The following is a 19,891-nucleotide window of genomic DNA, read 5'->3' on the forward strand; positions in this document are numbered from 1 at the left end:
TTACTGAGAAACCCTGGTGTGGGCACAAACGTTGCAAAGTGAGGAGCATCGACTAACAACTGGCTTCTCTTCCAAATGCTGGTCCTTGAGTTGCGTGTTGAGGGAAGGGCATGCGATGGCCCTGCCTCAATAGCTGGTCCCTGGGCTTGTTTCTGTACATGCCTAGCCATCTCTCCCCTCTCAGGTCACCCCCAAGTTCAACCCCTAAGGATTCACTGATTCTCAGAGTGAATGTGAACCAAGTTCCTATTTTGCTTCACTTATTTTCCAAGCACATGCAGGGTGGCAACTTTATTTACAAGAGAAAAAAAAAAAAAAGGCAAAGCAAATACAATGGCAAAAATATGTACATTATTGTAGAAAAGCAAAGTTCTATAAAAAGTAAAAAACGAAAACACTCCCCACCCTATCCCAGGAATATTTGATAATGAACTCATGACATCCTGAGACTTTTCTCCCACGCAGTTACCTACTGGTATTGGCCTAGCAAGATGCCCTGGGGTACAAAGCATGTTCAGGATGAACTCGAAGCCTCTCTGTTCCCTATTGGGCTGGAACTCCAGGCTTTAGTTTATCATCCTGCAAGACGCCCTCGCTCAGGTCGACCACATTTAGACGTGGGGCGTAATGAAAAGAAAGCTCCTCAGCTCATCACCCATCAAGAGGAAGGGTTTCACTGACATGTCAAACCTGCTTCACAGGCCTTTATCAGCCCTCTGGCTCCAACCAGTCCACAGAGATACGCTGACGCTTATCCGAGAAGATGCCCCAGGAAGCAGACATGCCGCGAAATTAAACAGGAGTAAGAAAGTCTTCACAGCAGGGTGCGACTAATTCTATCTTTTCTGTGATCGGACATCCTCTGGGCTGGTTTTTAACTGGCCTTCTGTTGCCCTGAATGAGCTATGACACAAAAGGGTAAGAGGCCTGCATGTTGTGAGGTTGTTCTAGTAAAGAGGCAACTCTGAAGACTGCCCCCTTCTCCTCCCAAGGAGCATCATGAGGATTGCCTCCAAGACCCCTGCCCATTTTCAATCACTTTTTATCTGATGAGAAAACGAGACGAACAGACACTGCCTACTGGACGACGCACTGTGTCAGAGAGATCGCTGTATGCTTTCCGAGGTAGACTATTGTGTGATATCTTCATAAGATAAGGCCCTATGTGTGCCCGTGGGGGGTTAAGATGGGTGGTACTTCCGTTGCCTCTTCAAAGCTAACCCAAAATCTAACCCAAAAGCCCAGGGATTTCTCATCTGCAGTTTTTCTTCTTTCTTTTTAAAACACATTTTCACATTGTAAACAGAGCGTGTTCTATCTTGTATTCGAGTTTTGCCCTCTTCTTCCGCATCTCTGAGGAACTCTATATACAGGAGTTCCCGTGACCATCAAGAGAATTCCATTTTCACCGATGACACGGAACTCCTGCCCTTATAGTCTTGCTGGCAAATTGTTAGGGAAAATAAAGTTTATTTACAGTATTTCTGCTTTCCATACCAATTCTAATGAGAAGTCCATATTCTTAAGTTCCCAGCCAGTGACTGTCTCTCCCCTCCAGTGTCCTCTCCGTGACTTATCTCAGAAGCTTCGAGCCAATGTTTAAAATGTACACTATTTACAAATGAAGTGTCCAAACTCTGTATTCCCGACATCCAATCAGTAGGGAGCCCTTCGGAAGTGTTGTCCTGGGCTGTGATTCAGAACTTGAACAAGTTGATAAAGTCCTGGGGAGAGAGTGAAATGGAGCAGCTCTCGGGGTTATTGGCTGTGCACGGGTGGTCGGTGCCCTGCAAAGGAACATCAAGGTCAGATTTGAGTTCTCAGAAGCATCTCGTTGGCTTGGAGCACCATAAGGCACTGCCCAACTCAAAACAACATCCCTCTGCCAAGAATGCCATAAATTCTGCAAACACTAAAGAGGTGTGTGTGTGTGTGTGTGTGTGCGCGCGCGCGTGTGCGCGCGCGCACGCATGCCAGTGCATGCATGTGCACTTGTGTGCAGAGATGGGAGAATTTGGGGGTGGGTGGGTTGCAGAAAAAAATAAACCTAAAGGGGGGGGGGTTAAGGAAATTATGGTCTTTGGAAGTTTTTTCCCCAGGGACAGAACTGGTTTTATCTTCACCTTCAGCTGGAGGTTGCAATTAGGGAAGGAGCTGGCGTCGTAATGGCTGGTACTATTGGCTCTTAGGGGCTGGGCAAGGGGCCTGAGGCTGCCACCTCCGAGGAACATACCTTCCAGGAAAGAATGTGACAGTGTTTGCAAAGCTGTAGGGTGTCTCCATACTGCTCTTTCCGTGGGTAGCATCGCACAAGTTTAAAATACATCCTCTTCCAATCCAGCTGTCCTTTGTCCGACAGAATCAATCGCTTGCGGATCTAAATATCAAATAAAAAAGTCATTGCAGGAGAGTTCAGCAAGGAGAGGGCTTGTGGTTTTCTGGTTCTGAAAGTCCTGCTCCCACCCACTTTTCTCCTTTTTCATCTCTAGCCTATAAAAGCTAGGGGAAAACAGCCAAGATAGAAAGAAGTAGCTTCTGATAAACAGTAGCTTTTAATCAGTCTTTAAAGGAAACAGGTGGTTGGTGACATCTTTCTAGTGACCGCTACTAAACTGCATTTGGCTAGTACTGGCCAGGTAGTTCAGTTGGTTATAGCATCGTCCCAGTATGCTTGATCTCTGGTCACGGCACATAAAAGGAACAACCAATGAGTGCATAAGTATGTGAAATAATAAATCAATGTTTCTCTCTCTCTCTCTCTCCCTCAAAATCAATAAATTAAAAAAATTAAAGTTTAGGTGATCTCAATGAACAACATCAACCTTTTCTTTGTTCTAGCTTGAGTGATCATTTCCAGGGAGATGCAGTGACTGCCTGGCACAGTGGCTCTATTTTATATCGAAATATTACAGGCTTCATGAGCAGAACTAGGTGACCTCACACTTCTATATAAAGAAGTTGGAAAACAAGACTGAGGCAGCATGAGGCGGGGGAAGAGCTTAGAGTTGGCGTCAGGAGGCCTAAATTCAAATTCAAGGCCAGTTTCTTCAACTAGAGAACCCCTTCACTAATTTCAGTGTTACTTAGCCATTTGTGGCCCGAGTCTCCTCATCTGTTTAAAGTGGGCATCATGATATCCACCCTTCCTGGGGTCATTAATATAAAATGAAATAATACCTGTAAAAGTACTTTAGCTGCAATACAGTATATCATAAAAGTATAAGTTACTTTGTTATAGAAAAGAAGGACTGGGGTCAATTTGTGAAATTTTTTTTTTAGAAAGCTGTAAAATGTGGATGGTTATGAAGGTGTGTTTTTTTTCCCCCCATCAAAAACACCTAAAAAAAACCAAAATCTCACACACACAATTTAGAAAGTCCTCGGACTGTTGTTTTCCAGTCAAACCAGGAGGCCCTGGAGGGTGGGCACCCACACTTCAAGCTTGAGAAGATGCCAAGGACGCTTGAGGGTGGGGACAAAGGAGAGGGGAGAAGGAAGGAGTGTCCGCGGGGCCGCACCGACCTGCCGCTCGGAGAAGTGGTACAGGCAGAGCCTCTTCCACAGCAGCCGGTCCTCGCTGAGCACGTGCAGGTTGGGGCCCACCTGGCCCAGGCTGACCAGGTCGCGCCCGTCGCTCAGCCTCTGCATGATGTTCAGTTGCAGGCACAAAGGCAGGTCGGTGAAGGTGAGGCCTTTGAAGGCAGGCTGCGGGGAGAAGGGTGATGTTAAGTCTTGGGGCGGAGAGCAACAGGTCACCAGGCGACACCCCCCAAGGATGCAGCTGTCCCCTCACTCTCCACCTTCAAGCTGGTTTACTGACCAGACATCAAAGCAGCAATTCTCCCAGCCCGAAGCACAGACTCAGGGCCCATGGCCGAGACCACAAAGAAGATCCTGGACCGGCCAGAGCTGAAAGGTGCCAGGAGATTTTCCTGCTTCACAAAGCCTCATGCATTGACTCAAGATTTCCCCAGCAGCACGTGTTGGATTCTCCTGCTTGAGTCAGTTCACTCAATTACGAGATTCGCTACCTTCTGTAAGAGCTCACTGTCCTGGACAGAGAACCCCCTGCCCACTGCCCCAGCCTCCTATCTCACTGGCCCCTGGTGGCCACCGACCCCCGCAAGCAGGTTTGCTCACCAGCACCCAAACATGCTGCCCATGAGACCTCCACTCCCCCTGCCCCCCCCCCCCCCCCCCTCTGCCCATCCAAATGGTACGCTTCCTCCGAAAGGCCTTTCTGGCTCACACGACTCCCTCCGGCCCTACTCTTTGCCTCTCTCCGGAATCCCTAGGATCTCTTTCAGGTGCTTTTGGCTGCAAGCTCCCTTTGGTTTTATAATGCAACCTTTTACAAAAGGAAGCTGGGGTACAACATTGCTGTTAGAATGTAAGCGCCAAGGAGGCAGGAAGTTTGATCTTTTCTTTGCTGTGTCCCCAATGTCTGGAAGAGCGCCTAGCGTATAGTAGGCACTCAAAAAATATTTGTGGAATGAATGACACCTGAATCATTCAATAGGTCAACAACAACAGCAAAACGACCCTGCACTGCTTGGTGTGTGTGTGTGTGTGTGTGCGCGCGCGCGCGTCTTTGCAGACTAGCCCAGTCAAGCAACACCTTTTGAGGGCTTACTATGGGCTGGCCCTGGAGGTGCTGTAGTGGTTCATTAGGCAGGCAAGAGACCCGGAAACAAGCAAATACTTCTAGAACAATCTGTTAAACGTGAACTAGGAGGCGTGCAGAAAGTGCTCTGCGAGCAATCGCTATGTAGACAGTCTTCAGTATTTGCTGGCAGGTCTTGAGCATCAACTGGATGCTGCCATCTGGATAAGAAGTCAGCACCAGTCCCCTGAGACTGTGGTTCTGGATTCCTGGGTGGGCTTTCTGAGAGTGCACTACTGACATCCTTAGCTCAGTATTCTGTCACCTCTGCGGGTCACAGGGAAAAAAGTACAGAATGCAGGCACCCTTCCTTAGCTCAGGGAAGAATATCCTGGGAATGGGTATCGAGTTTCCTTCTCAAATTTCTAGGAGACTAGACTCCATAGGAAGCACATCAAAGCCCGACCACACAGGATTCCTGGGGGACATGCAATTAGCAATTCCATCCCGTGTCCCCTGCAAAGCAGGACAGGCATGCAGAGGGAAGGTGGCAGTGGCGGGGGACCTGGAAGGATGGCCTACGAAGAAGAATGGGAACTGACATGGGAGGGACACGGGATGGACATGCAACAGATCTGGGTCCCAGGTACCCTTGGGAAGTCTGGGTCTCAGTCTGCCCATGTCCACAATGAATTGGTTTAGAGGGTTCTGAAGATCCCTTCCAGCTCCAACAAGCTCGGATCTGGAGCCGTTTCAGCCTCCTAACTCATCAGAAGTGTCTATGACTTGGCAATTTTTATTGCTCAGGCTGCGGGGTTGAACTTTCAATTGTTTGTAAAATTCAGGGCTTTGCCGGGCTGCAGAAGGCCCGGGACCTGTTTGTCGTTTATCATCTGCTGCTGATCATGTGAGCTAATAAAACTGCCAGGAGGTTTTCTTTTTGTTCCCAGCACTTCAAAGCATCTACTTTTTTGGTTAAAACTCCCAGGCCAATTATTACATGAACTCCTATTAAAGTCTGCTTGGCAGAGTTCACCCTCAAATTTTCAAACCTGAACTTTTCCAAAATTCTTGCCCAGACCCCATGCTGAGCCCTTACTCCTGATACGCGGTTAACTGCTTGTGTGCCTTTTTCTTTTTGAATATAAACATTTAAGAGAAAAATATGTTACTCTTGCTCCTTTGATCAAGCATTTGGCTAAAATCCTTTATGTCCACCCTGCCCGCAGGCTTCAAAACGATGCCTCGCTCACAGTGCACCTCCCCCAACCCAGTTCTTTTCATTTTTCAACCTTTATTATTATACTAATTAGTTTGCCAATAAATAACTGACTCCATAGAGTTAGATATAAAATTTTTATGGAAAAGAAGATACTGATAGAACTTTGACAACTAGAAAGCAATTCATATAAATGTCACCTGTTAATATTTTCGTGTAATGAAGTACTTTCCTTTTGTCCAAACAGTTAAAAAGTAAGCTTTTTAAATACAGTCCAGCCCTAACCGGTTTGGCTCAGTGGATGGAGCGCGGCCTTCGGACTGAAGGGTCCCAGGTTCGATTCCGGTCAAGGGCATGTACCTTGGTTGCGGGCACATCCCTAGTGGGAGGTGTGCAGGAGGCGGCTGATCGATGTTTCTCTCTCATAGATGTTTCTAACTCTCTATCCCTCTCCCTTCCTCTCTGTAAAAAATCAATAAAACGTATTTAAAAAAATAAATAAATACAGTCCAGACTGAAGTAATTAAACTCCTTCTCTCTTTCTCCTCTCTCTCTCCCTCCCTCTCTCTTTTTCTATCCATTTGCATCAAAAGCTCCTCAGGACTCTGAGGGTTTCCTGCTCTCAAAATCTTGCAGCTCATAGCCAGGGAGGGTCATGAAGGAGGGCCAGAGGGTGGAGAGAGCATTGAATAAAAGCACAGCCTCTGCAGACAGGTCTGGGTTCAGTCCCCATGCGCTGTCTTAAAGGTGGAGCGACCCTGGCTACTCAGTCACATACAAAATGAGGAAACGCGTATCTCAGAGTGTTGCTGGGAGGAATGGATGAGAGGATGCACAGAAGTCCTTAGCACAGTGCCCAGGAACTATTAGCTATTGTGATGACTCCTACTTACAGTTACTCATTCACTAGATGGGTTAATACACAGGGTGGGGCAAAAGTGGGTTTACAGTTGTTCATATAGAAAGTAATACAATTAAGAATAAACTCTGTTTCACATACAACTATAAACCTACTTCTGCCCCATCCTGCTGTAGGTAAAGGACTTAGAAGAGTGTCTGCCACAGAGTGAGCCCTTAATAATAACAGCTGATGCATTTACAATACTTACTGCACGGCAGGCACAGTTCCAAGTGCTTTCCATGTACTAACTTCTTAAATCTCACCCCAGCGCTATTAGATACACTTTATTGTCCTATTTTCCAAATGAGGGAATTGAGACATGAAGTGGCTGAATAACTTGCCCCGAATCCTGCAGTTGGTAAATCATCATCATCATCCATAATACAGGGCATTATTTTCCAATTGTAATCCTCTGACCTTTGAACAAGTCCTTCAGGCAGGCGGTGGGAGGGAACTTCCCTTCAATCATTCATTCATTCAACTAAATTTATTGACTGCCTTCTGCTCTGTGCCAGAGCAGGGAACAAGATGGTAATGTCCTTTCTTTGTATAGGTGATGAGACAGTGGATGGAGACCACAGAGTGAATCCCCGGATGAGGTCATTTCAGATGGTAATAACTGCTCTGAAGGAGGTGAGATGATAGTGGCTTCAACAGATTGGGTGGTCAGGGGAGGTGACAAGTTAAAAGGCCCACGCCGGGACCAAGCTGAGAGTGTGCAGAGAACAGCTTGGCCTAGTGGAGCACCATGAGCAGAATGAGATGAACTTCAGTGTTTAATCGGCTCTATGTGGGATTTCTTTGGACTTAAAAGATTTGCAAAAAGCTGAATCACTGAATAAATAGTTGGAAGAAAGCTGGATTGAAAGAAAGTTTGGAAAGCACTGATGTTAAGAAAGCTTTGCCATTTTAGGAATAAGGAGTCCAGGGCTCTGGCCTCGGCTCTGTCTCTAATTGCTGAGTTACTTGGGGAAAGTCACTGGACTTCTCTGGTCCCTCCGACCCTCCATGAAGAAATAGCAACTACAGTGCTACTTCCCAAGAGAGTGTGTGGGTCAAGGGCAAGGGGGCCTGGGGAAGTCAGCCCATGGAAGTGCAAGGTACGTGGGTGGATGTGGCCAAGGGGCTCCTGAGAGGTGGACAGAGGGCACAGAGGCCAGCTCTGGGCAAGAGTGACACCCAATGGGTGTCCCATAGTTGCTGGAGGGAAGATGGCTTTGGGACAAATGGGACTTGCTCATTTATATCACTGGCTGGGTAATTCTTTTCTGGGCTTAGAAAAAAGCACGGAGTAGGAAGTCCAGGCTACGGAGAATGCCAGAGATTAGATAGAAAGTGTAAGTGGGTTTTCCAGAGATAAGCTGGAAACTTGGGTCTCAAATTTACATCGTCAAACTATGCCTACCCTTGAGAGATGGGAATGGAATAAATTATTAAAATAAGTCAGATAAACGCTCATAAGAAAGTCTTGTATTCTCTTATAATAGTCAAATAATTGAGATGGCTTTTGATAGATTACTTGGGCTTGTGCTCTGCATTGTGCGTGTGTGTGAATGTGTGTGCATGTGTGTATGTGTGTGCATGTGTGTGATTCTAAGGAAGTCACATACTATGAGGTCTCTGTTTCAGAGTTTAAGAAACTAAGGTACAGAGAGGTTTTTAACAGTAATGTCAAGGACACTGCATTGGGAAAACTTCATATAGCAAAAGAATCATTTAAAAGAGGTCAAAGAGGTTTTTCATGTTGTTTTCTTGAGAGGTGGGGCAGACCCAAACTTTATCAGCGTGGGTCCCGGAACCACTTAAAGCAGCCGCGGTCAGTGGCTAGATAAGTAAGCCAAGTGCTATGTGAGCTGCTAAGTGCGCCTGTCCATTAGTGAGCCTCAGGAGGTTACCCAGCGTCTTCCTCACAGCTTTTTGGGCCTCGGTCCTCCTGCTCACTGGTCAGAGGAGGAGAGCCGAGGGCCAAGTTAAAACCTAAAGGAAACCACTGATAGTAGTTAAGCTGGTAATATAGGACTTTTCTTTCTTTTTTTTTTTTTTGGGGGGGGGGAGCTTTGAGTTAGAATTGCTCATGTGTTTTCTCACATGTATGTTCATAGTCTTTAACCAAAGGCTTCCTTTGTCATAACCCTTGAGAATCGGAACTAGAATTTTAAAAAAGGCGAAAGATTTATACGATCTGAAGAGAAACCAGAGTATGGAACTAGAATTTTAAAAGGTTGGGACCAGTTCTCCAAGCCACGGCCACCACAGCTCTATTGTATCCAAGGGAGCATCCAAAAGCTGCAAACAACACAGGCCTTAAGAAGAAAAGGCCAGAGAGGAGAGACCTCCAAAGTGCACTGAAGATTTCAGTGGTAGAGCCAGCGTCTTCCCCAAAGCCGACTTGCCGGGTTTCCCACCGCGTTTCATCTTTCACACACTCTGATCCTGTTTCGCCAAGTTCTTCTTCCCAGCCTCCCTTTATCAGGAAGTGCCCCTCCAGCACCCAGGAGAAAGCATCAGAGTAGAGCGGTCCAGGCTCTTCATCACCAGAGTGGCGATAAAGAGCCGACTGCAGCTCTCCCTGCCAGGTCGAAGCTGGGCGGCCCTGCTTACCCTGGTGATCTGAATGTTGTTCAGCTGTTGCTGCCAGTGCAGAATCGTCTCCATTCGGTACACCCACATGTTAATGTTCCCGACCAGCACGCACTTGCCGACTCTTTGCACCAAGGTGCACAAGGACGTGTAGAGGGTCTGGAGTAGTTCCCTTATTAGTCTAATGTTCTGCTGGTCTTCAAGGACTTGGGTGGGGAGGAAAAAAAAAAAAAGAAATAATCGTTAGGGCTACTGGAACACCCTACATTGTATAAGTGGGCCTTTCTTCTGTATTCTACTCGTGTTACCAGGGTACGGCCTCTGGGGATATGGTTTTCTTTCTACTTGGCCAAGCTTCTGCACTCGAGGTTACTGGGTAGAGTTTCCATTATCTAGGTCCCTCTTTGTTCTATCTAGTCTCCCTAGTTTTCTACAAAGACTCTTTCTTTTTTCATTGTTCCACCCACACCAGCGGTTCACCTGACCTGAAAGCTGTGCCATCCCTTTTAGATGGTTGTTGGTAGGAGCATATGGGAGTTGGAAGCATGGGTTCTAATTCTGTATGGATGACTCTTGGTGTGGTATGGACGAATCACTCTTCCTCATGGGCCTCAGTTTCCCCATATGTACAATGACTCAGTTGATCCAAAAACCTAAGATTCCTTTTAGCTCCAAGAGCCCAGGAATCTCTTCTGCCCTGTGCACAGCTCAATTTTCTAAGGATTTGGGCTCCAGAGGCTTGGTATCCAAGGTGGGGACATGTGTTGACCCTGAGAAAACCGAGAGGCTTATGGCAGGGTAGATGATTTCAGTAAAAGGACAGGAGGGTGATGCTCTTACGCTTTGCCATGGCCATGAGTTGTGCCTTTTTCTCATTTGGGATCTGAGATGCATCTGGAGTTATTCATGTCCATCCACTCACATTCCCCTAAACCTAATGACATGTCCACTCTGCTGGAAAATCCATCTGTCCATCCCCATGCCTATAAAAAGGGGTGAGAGGGTGAGAGAGAGCTCACCTTTCAGTACCACTTTTTCCAAAATGTTCATGAAGTTCTTTTGGGCAATGCCACTCAGGGATGTGAGCTGTGACTTTGCTATCAGTTCCAACAGCTGTGGGTAAAAATAGAAGTTGCCAGGCTTAGAATACAGAGATATTTTTCTCCTCTAATCTTTGCTTTTGAGTCACATGACACGTAGATACAGACTGACGGGGAGAGATAAACGGCAGGCAGGGCCACGGTGCAATAAAAAGCAGATGCTCAAAGGGAAAGACAAATGGGGGTAATTCAAAACCCAAGAATCAGACTGAATATTTAATTGCTTTTTTTTTCTTTTACATATAAAGAGTTTGGCTGCAGCCGGGGCTAATTCATTCTGCTTGTCCTACTTCAGCAAGTGGAGCTGATGTACTCTGAAGGGAACAAAACCTCCCATGACCTGCGAATGTCTGAGTTCCGTATAATCACTCCAAGCAGGAATTCTTTACCCGCACTTGAACTTCTTCCCTCCTGGCAGTGACTGCTTGCAAGGCACCTAAATGCTCATGTTCACCTTTCCCGGGCACTTTCCACGGAAGTGGCCGTTCTTACCAGGATATCTCCTGCGTATGCAGCATTCAATGAAAATGCCTATTAATTAGACTCTTTCATTGCACTTAACTTTTTGTAGAAAGAGTCCAATCAGTGGAAGAGAGAGAGATGTTCAGGGATAGAGAGTATCTGTTGCTAAGCGGCTAGGATCTTTGCAGCTCTGGGTTTAGGTTCAAGTCTTGGTTTGACTCTTTATTATCTCTGTGACTGTGAGAAAATTACTGAATTTCTTGGTGCCTCAGTTTCCTCATCTGTACTACTAATACTTAGAGTCCCCAAGGCTGTTGAGAGCTTTTCACAAGGGCATGCACATACGCCCTGAGCAGAGTGGCTGGCATTAATTAGGTGGGAAATAAAGGTGAGTTTGTTCATTAAAGAAGTATGTCGCATTCCCACCACCCCCATGATCACCAATTAAGAATAGAGATAATAACTTAAGTTGGTCCACCCTCAGCTCAATCTTCCTTCCCTTCCATAGCAAGATTCTTTACAGATGTGGAAAGATTTTTTAAAAAAATTCAAAGATTCTGTTGTTGAAAAGTGAAACTGCAGGCTGGAGTGACCCATTTCACAGATGGGCAAAGGGAGGCTTGAGAAACTAAACCTTACCAATAACTCTACACGCAGTGAGAGGCCTTGGCAGAATCCTCATCACCCTTCATGCTTTCACAGAGTCATCAACAAAAGAGGTTGATGTAAAGTGAAAATAATTTTACCAGAATCCAATAGGCCTCAGGAAAAACTAACTAGCCTTAGTCTTAAAAAGTAAACTAGACATAGTGAACCAAGATCTCAGCTTTATTTGAAAGCTTGAATCTCTGCTCCTCGGAAACTTTCCAGGGGAGTTTCATCTCCTGGCCAGGCCCCAACCGAACTTTCCTTCAGATCAGTAAACACTGGATATGACACTGTGCTGAGTGCTGGAATCAAGGCTGAGGAACTAGCTAAGTGACATTCTAAAAATTGGGCCGCAGAGGAGAACTGAAACGTTTGGATCCAAGCCCCTAAGCAATTCAAAGAACCTCTGCTTCCAAAGCATTTGTTTAAAAATTCTGTCCCCATGGAGCCCCTTGGGAGCCTGTCAAACCACATACAGGCTTTTAATTTCCTGAGCATAACTTTAAGTTCAAAAATAAAAAACAAAAAGAACCACCCCCCAAGCTTTCCTTCCCTGCCTGGCATCTATCTCTCTCACACATGCAGGCAGAGACGCCGTCACCTGACTGGGAGAAGGCGCCTAGCAAAGGCAGCGGCTGGTTTGTTAAGATTAGTACTGGTGACCCAAGGTCGGAAGTCAGGAGCTGACCAAGTGGCCACTAAGAGAGGCAAGAATTCAAAACGTCCATGGGTGGTGGCCACCCTGGATGCCCTCTGCCTGTCTGGCTCAGCTCTGTCACCAACCAGCACGTGACAGGCAAGAGAGGAGTGAAAAATGGCACAGAGAGACTGGCCAAACCTTCATTTATCTCCCGGACCAACAACAAGATTCAGAAGGCCAAGCGATGGTCTATTAATACCCTGAGGCTCACATGACCAACACAAAGCATGATGAAAGAAAACAAAGCCTTGAGTCGTTCTTGGAAGGGCAGTCAGCTGTGTGACTCATAGGGGTGAGGGGGTGGGAGGTGGGTCAAGGGGGTGGGAGGAGGGCGGGCAGAGCTCGGTCTGGAATCCATCCCAAACTGAGTCCATGTGACTACCGTCTCATGAGGGTGTCACTTTTAGTTTTGTCTAAAAATGTGCCAATCACAAGGACAAGAATGATCTCAGAGCTATGACTGTGCATTTGAGGGAAAAGAAAAAAACCCTTTGGTCTGACTGAAATGATCTCTAAGGAGGAGAAGGAATAGAGCAGCCAAAATTTGTCCATCGACAGCAGAATGACATGTTCACTACCCTGTGTTTAATCCTATCTTAATGGAAAGTCCTTCTTTTCACCTCCAGGGCAGCTGTGGGGTCAGGAGGAGACCTAGATTCTCTAGCTGGGTGACCTTTCCATCTGTCATTCATTTAGCAAGTGCCTTTTGAGTGGCAACTCTATCCTGGTGTTGTGGTAGGTGACGCGGACATGCGGATACACGCATGATCCTTACACTCATGGAGTTTACTGTCGAGACTATGATTCAAGTCATTTAACCTCTCAGAACCCCAGTTTCTTCATTTCTAAAATGGAAATAGAAGGACTACTTACATCACAGGGTTGTTATGAGAATTAAATGAGATGAATATGTAAAAAACCCACTGTAAATGAAATATAAGACAGTATTGGTATTATAAGTTATTATTTCTTCCCCTTCCAAACCCCAATCTTTTAGTGAAGTTTAAAGTTGATGTCAGGATTCGCAAACTTTTTCTGTAAAGGGCTGGATAGTAAATATAGTCTTTCTGGGCCATGTGTTCTCTATTGCAACGACTCAGCTCAGCAGTTGCATGAAAGCAGCTGTGGACAATATGTAAATGAGCAGGTGTGGCTGTGTTCCAATAAAACTTTATTTACAAAAACAGGTGGGGGACCATATTTGGCCCTTGCATCCTAGTTTGCCAACTTCTGCCGTATATATCAGAGTTCAAGAGTGAGGGCTGCAGAGCCAAACTGCCTGCCTCAGTTTCCCCATCTGCAAAACATGCATAATAATATTTCCTTTCTCAGAGTTGTTGTGAAGATAAAAACATGTTCATAAAGCACTTATAACAGTGCCTGGTACCAAGAATATATTCAATAAATTATTATTATTATAATACAGAGAATATTACTAGGTAAAATTATTGTTGGTTTAAAGACTTTTAGAACTCCTCTATTTCAATTTTATGTATTGTCAACCAACTGCTTAAATGCTTTCAAAATTTTAATATTCCTTTATGTCATTTTTATTTTGTTTGTGATACATTTAATACCTCCCTCTCTGTTAATAAAAGTTGATGTTGATACATTTTATGACTTTTATAGGTGCATCTACCATGAAGTCTTACTTAGCTAATAATAATAAAGGGTGTTTATTATATGACAGTAACTGTGCTGAGCACTTTACATGTGTGATCTCCTTTAAGCTTCAATGGTAACCCAATGGGGATGGGTTCTCCATTTGACAATAGAGGCTACTGCAGCTCAGAGAAGTTATGTACTCACCTAAGACATACCAGCAGTAGTAAGTGATGGAGCCAGCACTTGGGCCCAGATATGTCTAACAGAAGACATATATTTTGATAGCTTCAAAAGTTCAGTGTCTCAAGGCCAATCAAATCTGCATCTAAACTTTACTCTAAAATCAGTAGCAATGCCATGTATGGTTATGTTCTGGGAAACAGAGTCTGGAAATTTTATATCAATATGACCTTGTGACAGGTAATCAGCTTTTAACATGAAGGGAGAAATAATACCCAGGAAGTGTTAATAACACCTTTATTAGCCTTGGATAAACCTTTTAGACCCATTTTTCATATCAGCATGAAAAATAGGCCCAGAACCAACAAGTAGGTAGTACTGTGTGAAATTTGTGGTCAAGAGGACAGGATTTATTAGTTTCTCTGTCAAGGGAGCTGTGTGCCTAGGAGAGTAGAATTGTATTTAGCCATTGATTTACCAAGATGGCTTAGCCAGTTGGATTCTTTGCCACAAGAGGAAAGGAGAGCGAAGGAAAATGTCTTGTTTGGAAGTGGCTGTCGGTTTCTGCTGGGCAGGTTTTAGCCCAGGTGCCGGGTATTTGTGGCCGAGTTTAAGGAGAGGCAGGAGGGCGGACGGGGAGGAGGAGGACGGCTCTCATCTCCTCCTGAATTCCACGGTGTCATCGCCGTGTGGGTTGAGGGGTTTGTAGCATGATTTGCAGCGACGAGCTGTGCAGTAACAGGGATGGTTCTGGGCCACCGGAGGAAGGGAGGGTGGTCACCGCACACAGAAACCACATCCTGCCCCTGTGCTTTGGCTCATGCTCGTTTGGACACGTAGGAGAAAAATCTAGCTGCAAGCAACAGCATCTAGCGAATCTCAGAGTGGGTATCACCCACACTTTGAAGATAAATGGGCAGAAAAGAGATTTCCCTCCTACCTCACTTTACCCACAGAAAAAGGCAGGTTTCCTCTCTTCTCTTCCCTTCAGTTTATCTTTAACCAACAAATCAGCTCATGTCACTTCTCTGCTTGAAACACTCAAATGGCTTCCCTTTGCATTAAAAAAAAAAAAAATCCAATCTCCTTCCCATGAATGGCAAGGTCCTCCCTGAACTGGTTCTTGCTCCTTCTCCAGCCTCATTTTGCACAGTGCTTCCCCAGTTCGTTCCGCTCCGGCCACACAGCCTGCCACAGGTTCCCCGAACAGGCTCATTCCCACCTCCCAGCCTTCGCCCTTGCCTGTCTTCACGTGCTGGCTCCATCCCATCTCCAAGGTCTCAGTTCAAATGTCACCTGCCCAGAGCCGCCTTCCCCCACCATCCTCTATGGAAACCTCCCAGTAGCCATCTTCGTCTTACTATGGTTTCATTGTTGTTCATTGTTCCATCTTATACATATCTGGCATGATCTTGTTTACTTACTTACTAATTGTTTAGTTAGGATCTGAATCTCAAGACAGCAGGGATTGTTTATTTATCCCTCTACCCCAACCTGGCACATGGTAGGTGCTCACCCAATATGTGTTTGTTAATACATTAGATTAGAATCAAGGAGTGTTATAGCTGGAAGGGACCTGGGTGAGCACCTATCACAGCAACAGTATACCCAAATTCCTCCCGTTCTAGAGGAGGTGGATCCTCACGATGGTCAAGTGACACAATCAAGGTCAACGGTAGATGGTCTGAATTGTCAGGCTGGTATCCATATGGGTTCTGGTCCCAGACTGATGCCCAACATCTACCCTCTACTTACAATGCAAACATATCACAGATACTTTCCAGTAGGGCAAGGAGCTGAGATCTAGAGGGACACTAAATAACTGGGGCTTCAGAAGCATCAACAAAAAATAGCAGCTGCCTGTTAGTTTGAAACAAAACCACACCAAGCTTAACCATCAGGCGATTGCCCAAGTACAGTCCATTTTGCATAGACTATTAAGAACATAATTTATCCCCAAATCCCTTCATCTCCTATGACGGTGTGCTCTGCGCTTTGAATCCTAAATCTGATTGGAAAACATGCCACAGGATTATCAAAGGTAGGAAAGTAGCTTCCAGAAAGCCCCTGCCATTTCTCACATGCCCAGTACCCATGCCGGCTGCCCACAGGAAGATAATGTTTCTTGCAATAAACTCCTGGTTACATCAGGCAATGCCTCTGCCTGCACCGAGTGCTCTGTACTTTATTTAATGGATAAATAAAATTTAAAACAAGTTAAAAACCTGGAAAGTTTTGTCCTGACTTTGAGCTTGAACACTGACAAGCTGGAAGAGGGAAACTTTTCAGCTACATTAATAATCTGCAGGCATGTCAAGACTGGGTAAATATTATTTGCAAGTGAAACATCTCTCTAACTGAGGGCGTTAAGATCCTAAGAAGGAGGGCCAAGTTTACACGGATTAATTGTATTCTCAGCCAAGAGAAGCTTGCCTCTGCCTTCCATCCATCCAGATATTTTTGAACTTGCAATGGCATCCTGCTCTCTGTGGCATCAGTCTGAACAGCTCTGTTTGACTCAATGTCCCTGCTTAAGTTGGACTCCCCATCTACTCCAGTGCCCCTCACCTCTACCCTCTGATTCTATGAGGTTGGATGTCACATGGCCCTCAGCCCCTGGCCCACCATCACTCCCTTCCACTTCGGTTCTTTCCCATCTCAGGTTTCTCTTCAGGACAGTTGTCCTTGCAGAGCCTTCCACCTTCCTCTGCACCTGGCCATCTTTCAAGGAAGGAGACACTCAGGTTCTACCTCTTCCAAGATGCTGTCTCCAGTGCTCCCCTCTCCATGCTCCAAACAGAACCAGACTCAACTTGCCACTTCAGTAGCAGTACCTTGTTCCCCAAAGTAGCCCAGAAGCTCCTGACAAGCAGGCGCCAGGTCTGTAAGATAATGTTTCTTGCAATAAACTCCTGGTTACATCAGGCAATGCCTCTGCCTGCATCGAGTGCTCTGTACTTTATTTAATGGATAAATAAAATTTAAAACAAGTTAAAAACCTGGAAAGAACGGAAGTGGAAGGGAGTGATTCTCAAATGGCTATGGCAGTGCTAGGGATATGGTTATGGGTTTAATACAGTTTAGGGAGTCGAAAGCATTCGCCCCAAACTATTTGCTAGGTAGGGGGACCTAGCAGGAGGATGCTGCTAACTTCTGGCCATTGGAGAGCTCTTTCTTTAGTGGACTCCAGCGGCCTTCGGGTCCTGGGTCACAGATATGTAAAATAAACCTCTGTCCTACCATCAATCACAGCAACTCAGAACAAATGCTCTCAGGGGCCTCCCTCCATGAATGTGAGAAAAGTCTGCTGAACAGGCACTTAAAACTCCGCTCACCTGTCCGGTGTAGCATAACCCCTGTATTGAGCACCTGGAGTAGCCTAGAAACCTAGGTAGACTTTTAGTCTAAAATGTATTTCTGGACCTGTGGTGGGATATGTTTAGATTCTGAGTCCACAAGAAAAACGTCATACAAAAAATGGGCACACCTTTGATCCAGCAGTCTCCAAAGTAGGATGGGAAAGAATTTTTAAAAATCAATCTGTATATTTTATTTCATCTTTAATTTCCATTTTTGAGAGTTTTCTGATGCCTGTAATTAGGACCCTAAAGATAATAGTAACAGCAACAACGGATACCAGGTACCAGGCACTGTTTGAGTGCCTTTTACTTGTTTGTATTCAGTTTAATTCTCACAGCAACACAATGGCAGACACCCCTATCAGCACTTTCTAAAGGTATGTGATTTACAAGCCGAATTCATGAGTACACGTACATGGACAGCACATGTTTTCATTACTTATTTACTGTTAGGAGTCCATGGTCAAAGATACCGCTATCTCATCTGTCAGCCTTCCCCTGTTTCTTTGGGTGCCCCCACTTCTGTGGGAACCCTCCTACTTCTGCAATGACTCCTGTGGTTGTGTGGGCACCCTCACTTCTTCAGGTAGCCCCCCGCTTCTACATGCGCTTCCTCACTTCTGTGGTCATATCCTCGTGTCTGTGAGTGTCCCCACTTCTGTGGGCTCCCAGACACAGCAGGTTCTGCTTATCTCCATGCTTACTCCGACTGAGGCGGCCAGGAATTCCAAGAGACGCGGACTTTGTCCTGGGAAATCGCTAGCAGTCCGATGGGCATTCACTGCCGGACAGCCCTGTGCCCTCACTGATGGGGCCCTGCAGTGGGTCCTCACGATTCCCTACCATTTCTGTGAGCCATTTTTAAATGGGCTCAGGGCTCTTCGATCTTGACTCTGTTGCCATCGAGGGCTGGACACCTTCCCTTCGTCCCAGCTTCTCGGTCGCAATGGAAACAGATACCATCAGTTTGAAGACCCAAGAGGCAGAGGCCACCCTCCATCCAAGGGAGGCCAGCCACCCAGTGTGTGCAGCACCAAGTCCAAGGTCACAGTGGCAGCGGGGCTGGCTGCCCGTGCACATCACGCCCCACCAGGGGCTTGGCAACAGCACGCCCTTAATTAAAGGCATTGGGTTTGCATTTGAGTCATGGTGCCCTGTTTCAGCCTTTGTCTGCCAAACCGCCAGTCAACTTAAACTGAAACATGTTTTTGGAAGAGACTCTTAGGAGGGGGTAGGAATGCATAAGTTGCTGGAAATATCCAAATGGACTTGGGGTGGTAATGCGGGGACAAAATAAGAACAAGCATGGGTCTAGGTTGTGATTCTCTGCTGCAGAGGGACAGAGAGAGTGGACAGCTTTCGCTGGTCCTTCCTGATCCGCTAGCTATGGGGGGGTTAGTTCATCCCAGTCAGGAAACTGGTAGGCAGGGTTCTCCAGGACCTTCCTGGTCTGCACATGGCATCTGTGGTGACCATCGACGTGGCCACAGTCTCATTCCATAGAGAGAGCTGGGAGGACCAGGTCAAAGGCCCTCCTGACATTAAAGCATCCCGTGTGCCTGCCTCACTGTCTATCTAAAAACCTCGTGTGCAAAATACGCCATTTGGGCCCCCAAGGAGTTCCTGATCTGGTTTGCAAACTTGAAAACACACTGGGATCACGTGGTGGATGCCTTTTCATAGCCGTGCCGGGCACCACATCAGCTAATGCCATCAGCCAGAGCTGAGGCGGCCTTCTGTAGACCGGCTTCGCAGGTGGTTCTAACACGCAGCCAGGGTTGGGGCCACGGTCACAGCAGGCTCACTTCATGGAGCCACGAGCCGTGTGTGGTCTCTGAACCCCTCCCAGTTCACTGGATCCTCACTTTCTCTGGGCCCTGGGCGAGTCAGTCAGCACTTCCCTCCTGTGGTTACCCCAGTTTGAGCCCCACCACCAGCCCAACTCCTGGGATCCTCTCCAGTCACGGCCCCCCACAAGGGGAATTTCCAAAATGTGTTGGTCTTGAGGCATGGTGTAAACCATTTTTTAAAAAATGACCATTCATAAATGAGTCAGTTGCTGCTTCTAAAGACTTTAAATCATCTTCAAAACTCACAGTCAAAATAGCATTCAAGCCATTGGGTGTGTGTGGGGAAGGGGATAATGTCAACAGGTGTAGCTTGAATTCAGTTCGGGTACAAATGCCATTTATGTTAAAAAATATAAAACCTCTGCAATTTATATTCAAAACGTTTGGTTCCAAAATTTCCACAAATTCCTGTGCTGACTGATAAAAATTATAACATTCTGAGATAGCACCATTGGCCATCTCTTTGCTTCCCTCTGCGTCTCTTTTTCTGGAGGTGACAGCCAGCATGAACACAACGTATTTAAGAAATGGACTTTGCCTTTAAAGAGAATAAAACAATTTTTTAAGGCCTTCAAAGTTGGTTCAGCTTCTTACTGGAACTAAGAAATTGCTGCAGCATCAAGAAACCATTAGGTCAAAGTAGTAAATAGGGAGAAGATACTGGCAAGCCACTTTGCAAAGTTG

General features: G+C 46.0%; 1 protein-coding gene across 1 annotated transcript in view; it reads right to left on the reverse strand.

Moving 5' to 3' along the window:
* Positions 1–276: 276 nt before the first annotated feature.
* Positions 277–19,891, reverse strand: part of FBXO32 (F-box protein 32) — a 31,173-nt gene continuing 11,558 nt past the window's right edge. Inside the window, exons 5-9 of the mRNA XM_008143291.3 lie at positions 10,323–10,416; positions 9,325–9,509; positions 3,523–3,705; positions 2,234–2,377; positions 277–1,787 (exon numbers count right to left, since the gene is read on the reverse strand). Of these exons, the coding sequence (XP_008141513.2) occupies positions 1,698–1,787; positions 2,234–2,377; positions 3,523–3,705; positions 9,325–9,509; positions 10,323–10,416 (696 nt within the window). The 3' untranslated portion in view covers positions 277–1,697. The remainder of the gene's footprint in view (positions 1,788–2,233; positions 2,378–3,522; positions 3,706–9,324; positions 9,510–10,322; positions 10,417–19,891) is intronic.

This window comes from Eptesicus fuscus, chromosome 19 (assembly GCF_027574615.1).
Source record: "Eptesicus fuscus isolate TK198812 chromosome 19, DD_ASM_mEF_20220401, whole genome shotgun sequence".
Taxonomy (NCBI): domain Eukaryota; kingdom Metazoa; phylum Chordata; class Mammalia; order Chiroptera; family Vespertilionidae; genus Eptesicus; species Eptesicus fuscus.